Below are 16957 nucleotides of genomic sequence, written 5' to 3' on the forward strand. Positions count from 1 at the left end.
ATCTTGGCTCACTGCAACCTCTGCCTCCCGAGTTCCAGCGATTCTCCTGCCTCAGCCTGCCGAGTAGCTGGTATTACAGGTGCATGCCTCCACGCCTGGCTAATTTTTGTATTTTTAGCAGAGACAGGGTTTCACCATGTTGGCCAGGCTGGTCTCAAACTCCCGACCTTGGGTGATCCGCCCGCCTCGGCCTCCCAAAGTGCTGGAATTACAGGCGTGAGCCACTGCACCCAGCCCAGTTTAATTCTTTTCATAAAATTAATCATCACTTATTCACAACAGTGCATCGTGGTGCAATTAGTATTTTTGCCATGCTGAGTTGAATTCCTTAATGTGTGCAGGTAACTATGTGTCCCGATTTCTACAGATATTTCCTACAGATGGAAATAGGAATAGTTGTCAACTATGCCCATTTTGAACAAGTCTGTTTTAAAGATGATAAACATAGTATGTGGTATGTTTTCAATATTCATTTTTATCAGAAACTACCTGATATTAAGTTAAGTGAAAATTGTTGAAAGAAGGAAGATATATGAAAAGATATGATTTTGTTCTATGTGCTCAGTTAAGTTTTGGATTGTTAGGACCAGCATGTGGCAGTGCCCTTTCCCTCTATTTTAAGCTTGTTTTATCACCTTTTAAAAAATTGATTTCATATGCTAAAATAACATTTTTTAAAAGGGAGTTAATCTATCCTTTACTTTTAATTATTTTAATCATTTGGATCACAACAGGGTCACTCAAATCATTATATTTTGTGATAATAGAAAGAGATCAATACATTGGGTAAAAAAGGCTTCCATGATACATGATTCATTCGAGTAACAAACATTTTGAGCTCTTCACACAAAATATTTGCTAGCACTGGGGCACAAAGATGGAAATCTGCCCCATCTCAGTGGAGAAAGACTCACAAAAATTTATGGTGGAAACCGTTTCATAATGTAAGTACATACATTATTTTTAAATTTAGGAATAATGAAGGCTTATTAATTGATTTTCAACCACATAAAGCAAGTAAATAAAACAACCATTTCTTATACTAAGCAAAGATATTTACCTTTGAAATCAAAATATATGTCAGTATCCTCTCTCTCTTTCCCACTAAGGCTGGGCAATAGAAATCCCTAAGGGTGACTGAGTTTTGAGCCTTGTCAAGCCCTGACCATTTGGTATATGTTCACTTGCCTTCTCTGTGCCTTAGCATCTTCAGCTACCAAATAAGGAATGTTCTTAGAATCATTAATACAATTCCAATGAAATTATTTGATTTTGAGCTCCTTGAAGAAAACGATACAGCCAGGCAGAAGTTTGTTATTGTTATTGTTCGCTATTAACTAATTTAAAATCAATTACAATTATCTTAATATCGTGCCACCCATAAGTGGCAGTGGGCAATATTTTCAAAGTTCAAATATTGTTTTCTTTATTACAGGTTTCTTTTCTCCATGGAAAACTCCAAAGCCTGTAAGTTGGAATTATTATGCTTCTTTCTTTATTTGTACTTACTATTGCAACTTCATTAAATAAAAGTTGAATTGGGTGACCTCAAAATCTCTTTCAACTCTAGGAGACTGTGATGTAAAAAAAATAAATCCTCTGTGTCCCTTTTTCTTGTATCTGTCCCACAAGTACATGAGTCACTCACCTTACCTTCCTATAAAAACAATTCTGCCCTTTTAAAAAATATATACTTACAAAATGAACATTGACACTATGCAGCCTAATGTAATGAAAATACTTTAGAAACCTTTTGTTTTTCTCCTGTCCACAATACTATGTAGTCTTCATAACATGGAATTTTTAGAAACAATACAAACTATAGGTCCAGAAGTCTTGACCTGCAAATTAAATCTAGTCCACAGAAAATTTAACTCTGTATATATTTACATTTACATTTACATTTTAACGTCTACAGAGCTACATATGTGTATGTGTCATGTGTATATATGTTAGCTTTGTATATATGTGTATATATAAAATATGTATGTGTATTTATACATATAATGTGTGTATGTGTCTTTGTGTGTATATATATGTGTGTATATATATATATACACACACGCATACACACACGCATATATTTAAGCTCTGTATACTGTATATATATATTCTGCCAAACCTGACAAGCACTCAAAATGGTGCTTCTGAATCTTTTTCAGATACTGGAGATCTCTACCATCATCTGACCACTCTAGGCCTACTTCCCTATGAAACATGCTAAAATGTCTGTGCCCATATAGGAAGCTGGTGGGTTTTAATAATCTTTTTGCAGAGCTAGGCTAGCCAAGTTGGCTTAGCAGTTAGAGATGGTCTTCACTTGCAGATAGATTGACACTATTAATTGCCCAAGTCCTAAGAGCTGGGACTGGTTTTCTGGGATCCCATTTTATGTGTTAGAATACTCTGCCCTAACTGGGATATGTGAAACCCATGACTGGAAGAGGCTGCAGCAAAGCAGAACACTCTCCCTGAGCAGGACCTTATTTAGGATTTGACTCATCTGGTCCACAAAGAACATTAGATGGGAAAACCAGTCCTATTTAAGCTTAGCAAATCATTTAAGGATGCATGTGATTTTGAAAAAAGATACTTTTAAATGTTTAAAATGAAATTTGGTTTATCTTAACCAGTGTCTAAATAGTTCCTTCCTTTCACCACCAAACTTAAATCTGTGCTCTGTGGTTATACACATCTTTATCTAATTCAACAAGGAACCTTGTGACCTCATCATGGTGCTACAATTATACAATCTAGTGATTTCCTTATATGTACCACATTTATACAAAATTATGTCATTTGGTATAATTGCAGCATTTGCTGTCATTATTGTAATTACATTCATAGTCAATAATTCCAAAAAATGTTTTATAGAACTCAATGTACAATTAATCCTGAATCCATGTATTTCTACAAAAGCTAGGGCTTGGACTTCCACGGCACAAACACAGGAAAGTAGAAGGCTGTAGATTTGATGTCTTCCATGTATCTACCAGAAACTCTTGAGGACTATAATGAGAGGAAGTGTGGCATTAATGTACTTGTTTAGGGTGCTGGCACGTAAGCTATCAGTCTCAAGTTCTATATCTGTAAAATGGAGATAATAACACCCCTCTCACATGGTTATTGTGAGGAATTCTATGAATTAATCCATGTAAGGTGCTTAAAACATGTTGCCTCTACATGTTGAGCTTGAAAACATTAACTACCATCACCAAAGGAAGCAGACCCTCCACTCATGAGCCTTTACCAACTCACTCTATGAAATGAACATAGTTGACTGAACTATTAATCAAAACAAGCATATAGCAATATACCCACAGTATGTAGGTTTATACACCTGTCCTCTGAGTGTGGCCCTTATTGGGCCTCTCTTATTCAGTCCCACTTTACTGGGCATGGACACCTTGGGACTGGACCAGAGAGGCCCAATAAGAAGCTTGTTGAGAAATAATCACGTGGCCGGTAACACAAACTCTAAATGGGTGAGGGCCAGGAAGACACGAGTTAGAGGATTGATGATATCTTGGGTCAGAATAAGGAAATGTTATATGGGGTGAGATCTAGCTTCCTCCTAGTCCTGTGTGACTCCCTGACTCTTTTCTGTCCTACTGATTCACATCTTATGCTATTCCATGTCAAGATAGTCACTTCCTGTTGAACAAGTAATATGCTAAAATAGTGAGTTCTCATTCTCTCCATCTGGAAAGGATCAAGTGCATTCTTCAAATACAGAATCAAGATAAATGCCGTCATCTTCCAACCCTGCCCAAAATAGCGAGGGGGAGGATTTAAACTACCCCACTTTCTTTTTTTTTTAATTTTTTTATTTTATTATTATTACACTTTAAGTTTTAGGGTACATGTGCACAAAGTGCAGGTTAGTTACATATGTATACATGTGCCATGCTGGTGTGCTGCACCCATTAACTCGTCATTTAGCATTAGGTATATCTCCTAATGCTATCCCTCCCCCCTTCCCCCACCCCACAACAGGCCCCAGAGTGTGATGTTCCCCTTCCTGTGTCCAGGTGTTCTCATTGTTCAATTCCCACCTATGAGTGTAAACTACCCCACTTTCTACAGTAAGAAAACAGTTTCTGAACAGAGCATTTCATGGGAGTAGGGGAGAGGGGCCTGCCTCATTCATAATCTCTCTACTCCCTGTGTGCACCCTAGAATCAGAAGCTGCGGTTGAAAAAATCAGCCACCAGCATGGCCAACGTGGTGAAATCCTGTCTCTACTAAAAATACAAAAATTAGCTGGGCATGGTGGCATGTGCCTGTAGTCCCAACTACTCGGGAGACTGAGCGAGGAGGATCACTTGAGCCCGGGAGGCGGAGGTTGCAGTGAGCCAAGATCATGCCCTTGCACTCCAGCCTGGGCGACAGAGTGAGACCATGTCTCAAAAAAAAAAAACAGCCACAGCCATGAACAGATTGTTCTGTTTTACTATTTGATGCCTGGGTGTGGACTGTACATCCAGGCTGCTCACTGATATTTCAGTGGCTGTCCTTTCATAAAGTTGCACAGACATCCATTCATTCACCAAGGCCAGCAGAGATACAGACTTCTCTCAGCTATAGAAAACAACTTTATTTCCATTTGTGCTTATTCTAGTGAGATGTTTATAAACATTAGCCTGGGTGTGGACACTGCTGGGACTGGACAAGGGGGGCCCAAAAAGAAGCTTGTTGAGAAATAAACACATGGCAGATAACAAAAACTCTAAACAGGGAAAGGCCAAGAATATGCTAGCTAGAGAAAGTGAGGCCCATCGACCTGAGTAAGGAGACAGGATCAGAATCCAGGGGGTTCATGAAGGTAGAAAGGAGCACACAGTGAGTATCCCAGGTAGAAAGCAAAAGTCCAGAGACCAAAGTGTCTAAGGAAGGAGGGAAGAGTCAATGGAATCCACCCCTCAGAAGGTGCAGTCAGGCCAGCACATCAGCCCCAGCTAAGGGGGTGACCTCTGACCCCAGGGCAGGTGGTTTGCCCCATGGTCTTCTGGGTAGGAGCCACCAGGTAACTCCGTTTAGGAGGGAGCAGGGCAGGAGGTGGTGGGGAACAGAATAGTATGTCTGCTTTTTCTTGGGTGCAGTGATTTTCTGCTTTACAGCATTTTAGGAAACCCTGACAGAGTGACTCAAGAGTTAATGAATGTCACAGCAGGAAGTTGTGAATGCTTTACTAAGCATGAACTGGACTTTTGACTAATTCCCCAATCTCTGTGCTACAGAAATTGTAGAATTTGTCAATCTGCCATGGCAGCCATCCCAAACAGTGCCCAAAGCATTACTTGTTCTGTAGTTTTAAGATTGTTTTTTAGAAATACCAATATTTCATGTGAAGCATGTCCAATGACTGTACATGAACAATACATATACCAGCAACACACATGTGGGTATGAAGTAACCCTCAATGGAATATGGGAGAAAGAAATAGACATTTGCTGAAGCCCTGTGATGATAAGTGGGAGAGTACTACAGCTCCTCAGACCATATTTCTAATTTATTTACTTTTTAGTATTTAATATCTTATATTTGAAAACAGAAGGGATAAAGTCACAGCTAGAATGCATCCACATGCTGCCTAAAGTCAGCTAAAGTGAAAAATTACCAAGGATATGCCTTTACCCACAAATGTGGCCTTCCACATCATGGCAAGGTCACCCAGAATGGATGACCAAGGAAACCCAGAATAGCTTTCTGTATGAATTTTGCGATCAAATGAATTATGAAGTACATAGTTAAAGATTTTTACAAATGGGAGCACAAGGCCTTCTGAGCTGAAAATTCACTAAAATTCACTAAAACTCAAACCATATTTAACAGTTATTCCCCCCAGTGTGATATTATATAAACAATTACTTCTGTTAGAGTTGTAGGGTGGTTCTGACCCAGGATCTGCCACTGGCAACTGCTGGACCTCAGACAAGCCACTTACCCTCTCTATGCTTCTAGAGATCATGTTTCACAGGACGAAATTGAACTAGACTAGGGTTTTTCCATCCTTGACAGTTATAGAAACTTTGTCCAGATGAAATCTTGGGCAGTAGCCCACATAGAAAACAAATTAAAATGAAGCCAGTCTTATTGAAGGAAGGGTCAGTAACCCATTTCTTTTCCAGTTTGCTGGCTCAACATGAACCCCTGCCACAGTCCCAGTCCCAGGTGGGCAGGGCAGGCCCCTGGTGTCTCTGGTGTTACACAGCACATGTGCACAGTTTAAAAAACACTGGAGTATATGGCACCTCACATCCCTTCCAGCTTGAAAATATTGATGATGGACAGACCAGAGGTGGAATCAGAGCCCCGACAAAAATAAAGCCAATGTGAAAACTAAAACAGGACTGTGCCATAGGGGACAGAAAGTTACAATCCTGCCAAGTTCAATGTAGTGTATATCAAAACTGTTTTTTTTAAGTGGCCATATTTTATTCACTCACTAAATGAACATTTTCTGAGTACTAACTATGCACTGGTAATACAACAAGTACAAAGACGCAGCCCTGTTTGCATCTGATCTGTTTGAGACTGGCTGGGTAGACTTGTGGTAATCACAGTTGGATGTGATGAAGTGGTGTGAGGGGTAGGAGGGACAGGGTGGTCAGCAAGAGCCTTCTAGGAAAGGAGACACCTCCTCTGAATCCAGTAGCCAGGTGAAATGAGAGAGGGGATGGAAGAGTGGAAAATACATGTAGAAAGAGAAATGAAGTATGCAAAGTTTCAGAAGCAGAAGAGAACTGGGTGGGTCCTTGGGAATGAAAAGCCAGCCCATCAGCCAATATGAGGAAGTGAGCAGACCCAGGGTCAAGAGGAGCCTGCCATGACCCTCTAGGAAGTTTGGCCTTTGTCCTGAGGACCATGCATACTCAGAGCAGAGTTTCAGCAGAAGGGCAAACTAGTCTAAATCTTACATACGCTGCCGGTCTATTCAAAGCAGGGAAGAAAAATTGAGTTTGAATGAGGCATCAGTTGATGAATGAAGGTGAAGTTGGCAGTGCCAATAGGTGGTATCAGGGAGCCTGGCTTCCTCCTTGATAAAAAATGGTATTAATCTCTGCCTTCTCTATCTTATGATGCTATGGTGAGGATCCAAGAAGATCATGTATGTGAAAGAACATGATAAACTGGGAAGTACTCTGCAGGTCTTTAAGAAATTATAGAAGTAGCAACATCAGTAGCAGCATTCTTGGGGAGGAACCACCAGATCCACAGTAAATGAGGCTTCCTAGGAGACTTTGAACAATCCCTGAATCCTAGATGGTTGCATAATTATGTCTAAACTGAGAGGAAAGCGACTGAATGCTCAAGCGTAGGAGGTTGTTGCGATATGCATAGGTGTCAAATGAGTATATGCAGACGACTATATCTTCTGCTCCAGTGAAAGTGATGTAATATGTTGAAACCATCTTAGAAAAGGAACAACTAATACCATACATTTCCAAGCACCTACACATGAATCATCTTGAAACACATTATCTTTATCTTATAGGGCGAAAAAAACAGAGAAATTAAGTGGTTTGCCAAAGATTACCAGCTAATTGTTGACAAAGTTATATAAGTTATAGATAAGTTTGCATTCAAAAGTCAGGCACCACTTGTATTTATAACAGTGTATGATGTCTCACATAGACATAAAATCTTTTCTTTCAAGGAATTTATGCCAAAGTTTTACCCATCCCCTGGAAGAAAAGTCCACAAGGCAAAAAAGGTTAACCTAAAGGTGACAAGAGAAATAGCCGGGAAGAATTTGTCAGTCATTTTCTCTGTCCTTTCACTTTTCAGATAATGGACCGATGGGAGAATCAAGGCAGTCCTCAAACGAGTTTATCTGCTCCGGCCATACCGCAGAACCTGCCCTTCCCACCTGCCCTTCACAGGAGCTCCTTTCCTGACTCAACAGAGGCCTTTGACCCACGGAAGCCTGATCCATATGAGCTCTACGAGAAATCTAGGGCCATTTATGAAAGTAGGCGTAAGTGAAAGCCACATGAAACAAGGGTACATTAATAATAGCTGAGGCCCTGCCAGGAGATATATTGAGGCTGAATGATCTGGCATGGTTTTATATTCTGAGTTTCAAAAGTGTTTCAAGAGCAGAGCCAGCTGGTCTAAAATTATCTTAGAAAGCCTGTTGACTCTGAAAGTAGGTTTATTATATCTTTTGCCTCACATTTTATCTCCTACTTTTCTTCCCCTAATCTCCTGAAGAAAATCGGGAATATATTTTTAGGGGTTAGGGGGTGAAGTTGCTGGTTTTGTTTAGGTTACCAACTACAGAAAAGAAGTGCTTGGCTTTTTTTTTTAATCTGTTTAATCTGATCTTGAGCCTAAAGCATAGATCTTTCTTAGAGCCTTGAATATAGCCATTATAAAAGTTAGGACCTTGAGTAAAATGTCAGCCAAGGCTTCCCAACTCACAAGCATGAAATCAGTTGGTTCTGAATGCAGTGCTGATCTAGGTGCCAATCATCTCTGCCACATTTTTCTGCTTCTCCTTCAGTGCAGTCAGGCACATTTGAACATTCAGTCTTAAAATATCGTGTACGCACTTGTCACCCTATCTGAAGGTCTTTTAAAATTGTTGTACTTTATAAACATTAGAAAACAAGGCTTTTAATATTGCTTGTACCATTGTTGTGCTTCTTTCTACCATCTTGCAAGTCGTCTCCACATGTTAGAGGACAGGAAGCTCACCGTATCATAAGAATCTGTGTATTAAATGATCAGGAAACCCAGCCTCATAGGAGAGTTTGGTCCCTGGCGCTTCCATTTACGGTCTGCTGATTTCCTTTGCTTCAGTGTTCCACCAATGTCTTGTTTCCAACTTTAATCATCCAAAGCATGAATAGCAAGTTTTAAATTGTGTGTGATCTCAGAGGATCTCAAATCTGCTTACTCTTTTGATGAGCTCAGGGGCTGAGAATTATGCGCCCAGCTGGGGAAGCAGACATAATACCTTTTCCCCCATCCTCTACAACTCTTTGTAGAACTAACTTTGGTTGAAAAATAGTTAGGACAGCAAGCCATTGTTACAGGTGAGGAGGGGAAAGGCAATGAACAGAAACAGTATTGCAGGGGTTGGATAAAGAAATAATTCTTTTAGAGTTGAGAGAGCATCATGTACAAAGAAACTGAGGGCACAGTGGTATCAGACCTGTAACATTAATATCAAAATAAAACATCCCCCCACCCAAAACCCACATATACTTTTTTTTTTAAAGAAGCGGCTACATCAGAGCTACTGTATTTCATTCCTCTCCTTCTGGATGAATAACTGAAATATTTTTAGATTATATCATTAGAATGTCTTTGCTGTAGCATAGAACAAAGTAGGCATTCTTAGCTACATAATATAGAGTATGAATTCAGGGTATTAATGTTCATTAAACTGAAAAAAAAATGGAAAAGATTTCAGCCCAGTTTCTAATACCTTTTCTGCTTCGATAACCAAGTATTGATGGAATGCCCATTTTGCTGTCAGCACTGTGAGGAGATACCAAAGATGAGTAATATGCCCTGCTCTCACACATGTAAGTGGGGAAATAAGAATAATGAATGTAAACAAATAGAGAGTAAGATAAAGTTAACAGTTCTAAGATGGAAGTTGGAAGTGCATAGGATTAAAATATCATCCTCACCTCCTTGGCTTGTTTAATTTTGTGATTGAGTTTAGGGAGCATTAAAAGATGCTTCCTCCTGCTTTTTGTCTCTTCCTTCATCATTCACTTCCATCTTTTTTGCAGTTTCCCAGCCAATGCAAAGCTTTATGATTCAGGACAAAAACAATGTTGGTATTTATCTCCAGTTTTCTCTTTATGGTTGTCTGATACCATTGTGCCCTCAGTTTCTTTGTACATGATGCTCTCTCAACTCTAAAAGAATTATTTCTTTATCCAGCCCCTGCAATACTGTTTCTGTTCATTGCCTTTCCCCTCCTCACCTGTAACAAACCAAGCAAACCAGTCCACCTTAACCTCCAGAGCTTTCTTTTTCAGTCCTCCTCTGGTAGCTCTTCATCGCCCTTTCCCTCTACAGCTGCAGGGACAGCAAACATCCTGACTCCCCACCTCACCCCACCATGGGCCCCCCATCGGTGCTCTCCCTGTGCCACTGCTGCTGCTGCCTCATCACACCCCCTTCCTGCTTTCATCAGCTCTCTCTAATGTTTCTAAGGTCACAGTAATGTTTTCAGGGTCAAAAATCTCAGAAAGCCAAAAGAGGGCAAGCTCATTTCCTTTCCTATCCTTCTCTTTTCTATCACATTTCTTCATAACGCTAAATGGAGTGTAAATGAAACATAGAAATTATGTCAAGGTAAGAAAAGCTCTACCACTGAAGATTAAGGAAACCGGGAGAGCATGGCGCCACTTTCTCTAGTCTCTCTGGATAGCTGATCAGTTCACTCTGCTTGTGGATATGTGAGTGTCTTAAAAAAAAAAAAAAAAAAAAAAAAAAAAAAAAAAAAGACAGCCTTTTGCCCTCCTGTACATTTCCATTTCCAAGTTTTATTTTCTCATGTAAATGTTTAAAGCAGTACTAAAAGAAAAAGATTTTAATTAATGATTGGAAACTCAGTCTGTTTCTCATCATCTTCAAATAGGTTTTTTTAATGCAATAATCATAAAATGTATATACCCAAACAAAAGATCAATATTTCAAAATTTGTGATTATGAACCATTCCTATTCTTATTCCTTTGAATCACATGCATAACATTTAGGTTTGGCTCTATTTATTCTTGTGTCTTTTCCTGGGGGGAAAAATATCAGTGCAACCAGGGAAAGTGTGGAAAAGAATCCTAACCAGAGCTGTTTAAACTAAGTCCTTTGACATTTCTCCTAGCCTATAGTGATCTCATGGTGTCCTTCCTTACAACCTGGTCTAAAGCTAAAGAGATTTTTGCATTCACTTGCAAAACTGGGTTGCAGTCGCCAAATAAAAAGACGCCCCTCCACCCACAAGCCTGAGCTGTACAGAGCTACAGAACATTTGTTCTGTCGAGGCTGTCAAGAAATATTTGGATTCACGTCACCAGTCCCCTACAAATGATGGAAATTTATCAAATGATGTAAATGCTGCCGTGCCTCATTTGACTCATAATTAGATTATGCTGACATTTTAATGTGTATGCCCAGGACATCTTAATAAAGTTGTATTCCTGAAAAAAAAAATGCTGTGATTTTAAACAAATGAAGAGGATCATAGGATACTAGAGCCACGTGAAACAGAACATGACAGGTACATGCTGTGATAGGAAACACCTCCTATCTTCATGAGATCTCAAGATGAGCTGGGAATGGAGCAGGACAGAGACAGGAAGATTTTCCCACCCAGCAGGCTGGCAGTGCCTCTGATTTCAGAGCATTAGGCACAGTGCCCGAGGTGGCAACTCCAGGCTCCACATCAATCAACAAGAATATATGAAACACTCACTATGTGTCTAGAACTCTGCCAGGCACTCCACAAGAGAAGTTATGAAAAATAACCTCCGCTCATTAGAAGCTTACTGTGAAGTTGAGGACACAAACAAACATCCAAACACATAGGAAAACGATTTCTGAACAAGGCTCCATTACACAACACAGCAAATAATATGAATATTTTAATGTGTGCAATTGTGCAGTAAAAATAACTAAATACTGAGAGTTTCTCAACTTCCATGTGAAAATTGATATTCAATCAACAGAATGTTATGTGTTAAGCACCTTTACATTATCAGAATTTCATTAATCCTTGCTGGAGAACTCTGTGCAAAAAAAAAAAAAGAATTATTTCCCCACTAACTTAATTCCATATAAGCTTAAACTTACATATATAAAAGTATAACTCTGCCCAAAAAATCCCTAAAAAAGTTTTAATCAATGGGCCTTCTGGATCTTCATATTAATTATTTAAACATTGACCCTAAGTCATTACTACCAATTCCCAGAAAAGAACAAAAATCTCCCCAACTTCCATCTCTACCAAAGACTTTTAGACAAATGTGACTATTCTGTATGTGATAATAGTCTCTGTTGATAACAGACTTCTTGATGTCCCCACTACTTGCAATTTTAAAAATTGAAAACAAAAGAAAATACCTTTGCATAGTGGGACAAGCCGTGCTATTTTTTAATTCTTTTTTCTCTGTCTTTTTCCCAAGAATCTCATAAAGGACTTGAATTTGTTTTATAGTCACAATAGGAATGGCTTGAATGTTCTAGTTTGTATGCTAACATTCCTAATGCTGGACTACATATGCCATTTCTAAACTTGGAGAAAAGTAGTTCTAAAGGCCCTCAGTGTTTTCTCCCCCTCATCTCCTCCTGCCCTTCTTTCTCTATGTGTGACTGCATCCTTGCGTCCACCACGTTTTTCTGATATGATAGGAAACCTTCTATTACTGGCCTAGTTACTTATAAGACTATCTAGGGTGACTACACATGGAAATTTCCTGGACAATCCTTGTCTGTGCTGTCCTGGCATGATTATCAATAGTTCACATTTCACCACCCTAGACTGTCCTCATTTGAATGATACACTATAAAATTTTCTTTTTTTATATACTCTATTCAAGGAATAATCATCATTACTGTTCAAGAAAAGCATATATCTAAATGTACACACCATGAATAAAAAGCGTAATACCTACTCAGATAAATAATTTTTTCAAGCTAATTTATTTGGCTGATAGAATGTTTGCCTATACATATTTTATCCCTAATTTGAGGTAAAGGCTTATTAGTGACTTGTGTTAGTAGCCAAACTCCCAGTAAACTCCTTCCATACCCAGAAAGTTAGACATGTGTACAAATCCAGTGCATGGCAAATGAAGTAGAAAAAAAATAGGTAGTGAGGTTTTGCACATTTAAGTACTATGCCATGGAGTCTTCTTTCTTAATACAGAAAATAAGTCAAGTTCAACATCACAATAATCACCAAACTGAAAGGGAGTTAATCTCACCTGTCTCCTTCTTCTGGGAAAGACTATAGTTAGATAACTACAGCTAGATACTGGTACTAAAAAGAGGAACTGTGATAGGCAAGGCAGTATAAAGTGCTTCTCAAAGAAAATGAATGTTGCTCACTTTGGAATCTTACAAAATTAAGTCTTGATCATTCTGATGGATGTGTCGATACAGAATAGAGGGCCTTGTCCTGTTGCTTCACTTTTCTTTAAGCCAGTCTTACTCTAAAGGTTTGTCTTATCATTCAGCTCATGGGGACATTTCTTGGGCCTGTTCCACACTGCAGCCTTGAAAGCTGGAGCAATAAGCAGATGCAACCAGGAATGGAAAAGAAAAATGCTTATTTCCTGAAACTCTTCCCTCAGGGTTCTGTCCCTTGGTTTAAACCCAAGTTGAATTATGACTGAAGTTGTTCAAACTTTTTTCTCTTCACATTGAACTTTGATTATTATAAGTAAACAATTTATGGGGTACACCATGTCCACACTCCTTTGCGGTAAGACATCACTCAAATGTAGAATCATAAAAATGTCAAGGATCCGTATGGTGTAATGTGCCTTATGGTATAACCTCTTTAGAACAGAAATTTCTCTGAAATGTCTTCAAAAGAGCTCACACAATCAATTTTCCTTTCCAGAATTAGAATAATAAGCGATGAGTATCATAGCAAAGGTAGCAATCAAAAGTGATCACAGGCCAGTTCAAGAGTATAACGGAGAAGCAAACTGTTTTTTAGTACTATATCTGAAATGAAATTATAATTTGTGGCAGATCAAAAATGGACAGTTATGTTTTTCACATCTATGGCTGTTATCCTGCTCTTTTGTTGTTCATTGATTATTGAATTCTTTCATTGTTCAGTATTGTAATACACATATAATTCATGGCTGATCACAAACGGGTGGTTATATTTCTAAACTATCAGGTTTTCCGCCGCTCTTTCCTTGTTATTAGTGAGCAAGAGTTGTAGTTTGCACTGTCTCCCATCCTAACAGCAGAGCCACTTGAAAGGATGGGGTACTGTAATAGTATTATTCACCACAGAACACCACTTGAATCTCTAAATGAAAAGTGATGGGGGAAGCCGCATCACATATGGTAGTATCTGTCTAGGGTGCTCAAAACCAGAGCTCTGAAGCCTGTGAAAATCTTTCAGCTCAAGACTTCCTGACTCCAAGTCTCCTTTTCCCACGTAATTAAATACCCAATTGAGCCAAGCTGGAAATATCAAAAAGTTTCAGAAAGGTTTAAATAAATTCACGGATGCCATAGCTACAGGCAGCTATTAGGTGATCATGAAAGGCCGTCGTGCCTTCCCAGAAAACACCCTCACAGGTGAACACTATGCTAGATCAAGCCCCAGCCTGATTTGCTTGAACACTGCTAGTGTCCAATGGCGTTAAAGTACCCCCCACGTATGTTCTCTGGAACACAATCTTACTTTAGTGAAATATTAAAATAAAATGATAAGTAAATGTGAAAACACTTTTACCAGTGACTCTAGCGTTAGAAAAATAAAAGGATAGAAAAAGATGTAATAATGTTATCATTTTAAATGTCCTCAATTGTACTGAGAGATTAATTTTCTGCACCCTTTCTCATGGGAAAAGCATTATTGTTATCCTTAGTATAATGTATGTTGTGATTTGATCGGTGAAAAAAATTTGCCTTTCAGCTGGAGTTTCTAATATATCACATTGTGCATTACTTTGCAGTTATAATATATTGATATGAAGATCAGTAAATCCAGTTAAGCTGTGTCTGCCATTTTAATATGTAGATTTTAATTAATTTGGAAATCTAATTTTAAAAAGGTATCCTCAGATAGCTTTCTAAGAAACTGTGGTAACGTTTATATTTCCAACAGATTCCTTTTGAAACAGGAAATTACCATAGTGTGAGCTAAGTAATATAGAGATAGCAAAATAAAAGTTGTGGTAGGACACATATTTTTCCCATGTATTTTAGAAATTAGATCCAATCCTAGAGCTTATAAATTTATTTCATTCAGTAATTTAAAACTAAAAGATACTGGAATTAAGGGATAAAGGCAGGGGGAGGAGTAAAAAGTAAACTCTAAAAATCAGCTCTTGATTGAAAGTTATTTAATATACCAAAGCATTTTGTTGGTTGCACAAGTTGACAATGTAACCCAATGTATATTCATGAATAAATATGAGACCATCAGGGCTACAGAGTTTAAGTGCTAGAAGGCAAGTAGGTCCTCGTGAGAGTATAACATAAAATGTCAGTTTTATACCTAATGGAAGCGTTTCGAAGGTAGCAGTCTTCCATCCCTGATACAGACAAAAGGACATTTCTCAAGTCATAATCCTAAGCAGCCACACCAAACATGAAAGTTCTTAAAAAATAACAATTCTGCCAGAAAGCTAATTTGCCTTTACTGGGAAAACACAGCTTACCTGGCAGGAATGATTGTTATGCTTTCCTTGAGCCGACTGGCTCTCTATTTGAAACAAAGCTCAATGAAAAAGCAACCAGACTTTGGTCTTATTTTAATTTTTAAAATTCAAGGATAAAATGCTCATTTTTTTCATAGTGCCTTATATGGTACAACTATCTTATAAAATTATGTCATCTTAACACATTCAGAATGGGGGAGTTCTATTGTACTATATTCTTACTCTCTGTCTTTCAAAACTGTAAGTTGCCTCCTCTATAAATGCTCTTAAGGAATAATCGCATATGATTGATGATTATATATCATAAATATATAATTTTATAGACCAAAATAATAATAATGGTATGAAATTTCTTCCAAGCAACAAATAATTTACATATTGAAGGCTAAACGTGTGGGAGGAGTGGTTCTTGCAAGAACATTTTACAGTTCTTCTACCTACAATGTGAATTTATGTTTTAGAGACGTTTAGTAATGTTTAGTTAATTTTTATCTGTAATTCCTTACATGATTCTAAAGCAAAACAATATGGTAAACTTAACATGAAATTCATCACAGGGGCAAAAATATCCTGTCATTCCCTCAGATAGAAGTAACTCAGCATATCTTAACGTAGATCTTTAGCTTCTTAAGTATTTCTTGACCAGAGGTTTGCATACAAGTGTCTTCTGCCCATCTCTTATTAAACCCAGTTGTGTGGTTTAGGAAATTCTCTACTGACAGAACCACGAAGGAATAGGGAGAATATCTGGAGATGTTAGGAAAAAATGTATAGCATGGTCAGAAAAGAGTGTATTATTTATTCGTAATAATACTAAAATGAAAGAAGAAAGAGTTTTATTGGATAATGCATTCTAATTAAGTTTAAAACTTAGATATAATAAGTACGTTTTCTAAAAAGGATCTTGAAGAGTTTCCTGTGAGATAGTATAGAATACCTTACGCAAGTCACTTAGCATTTTGGGTCTTAACCGTCTGTGAAATGAAAGGTGCCTTGCATCTCTGTCACTCTGTTAATGCCTCTATGATATTAAGACCAGGGATTTAGAAGGCAGAGTGAAAATCAAGGGACAATTTAATTATGTTCTTCTTCACGTTTAGCCGTTCCAGATAAGACATGGTGAAAGTCTGCATTTCTCAAACATGCAGTATGGAGTTGCACATCTCCACCATGTAGAGTAGGAGGAAGCATGTCAATTGGAGCTACCCCTGAAAAATGCTAATGTATGAGAGCAACATGTCTCCAAATACTTACAGAACCCAGTTTGCAACCAGGTTGTTCTAGGCTCTAGAATTCTAAATGTGGGCTATGCCTACATTTTAAAGGTGTTTTACACTCACTTTTTTGAATTTTTATGTTATTAGAAGATATATCATTATAGATTATATCATAATTCTTATAAAGGACCTCTATTGCTAAAATAAACCAATTTAACTCAACTACTTATACATAATTTCAACTACCCAGATAATTGGAATTATCAAAATATTTGGACTAGTGTACATAAATCAATACAATCATTGATTGGATTTTCCACTTTTCATTTCAATGTTTTATGACACAAAATTATAACCTAATT

At 38.0% G+C, this 16957-nt stretch overlaps 1 protein-coding gene across 9 annotated transcripts in view; it reads left to right on the plus strand.

Moving 5' to 3' along the window:
• MAGI2 (membrane associated guanylate kinase, WW and PDZ domain containing 2) overlaps window positions 1-16957 on the plus strand; it is a 1490397-nt gene that overhangs the window by 1301824 nt on the left and 171616 nt on the right. For 7 of the 9 annotated variants that reach the window (XM_054559585.2, XM_054559586.2, XM_063726101.1 and 4 more), the window contains 2 exons: window positions 1436-1467; window positions 7792-7981. In XM_054559585.2, the coding sequence (XP_054415560.1) occupies window positions 1436-1467; window positions 7792-7981 (222 nt within the window). The remainder of the gene's footprint in view (window positions 1-1435; window positions 1468-7791; window positions 7982-16957) is intronic. The other 2 variants (XM_063726096.1, XM_063726097.1) reach the window with 1 other exon arrangement.

Source organism: Pongo abelii, chromosome 6, assembly GCF_028885655.2.
Source record: "Pongo abelii isolate AG06213 chromosome 6, NHGRI_mPonAbe1-v2.0_pri, whole genome shotgun sequence".
In the NCBI taxonomy this organism is placed as follows: Eukaryota; Metazoa; Chordata; class Mammalia; order Primates; family Hominidae; genus Pongo; species Pongo abelii.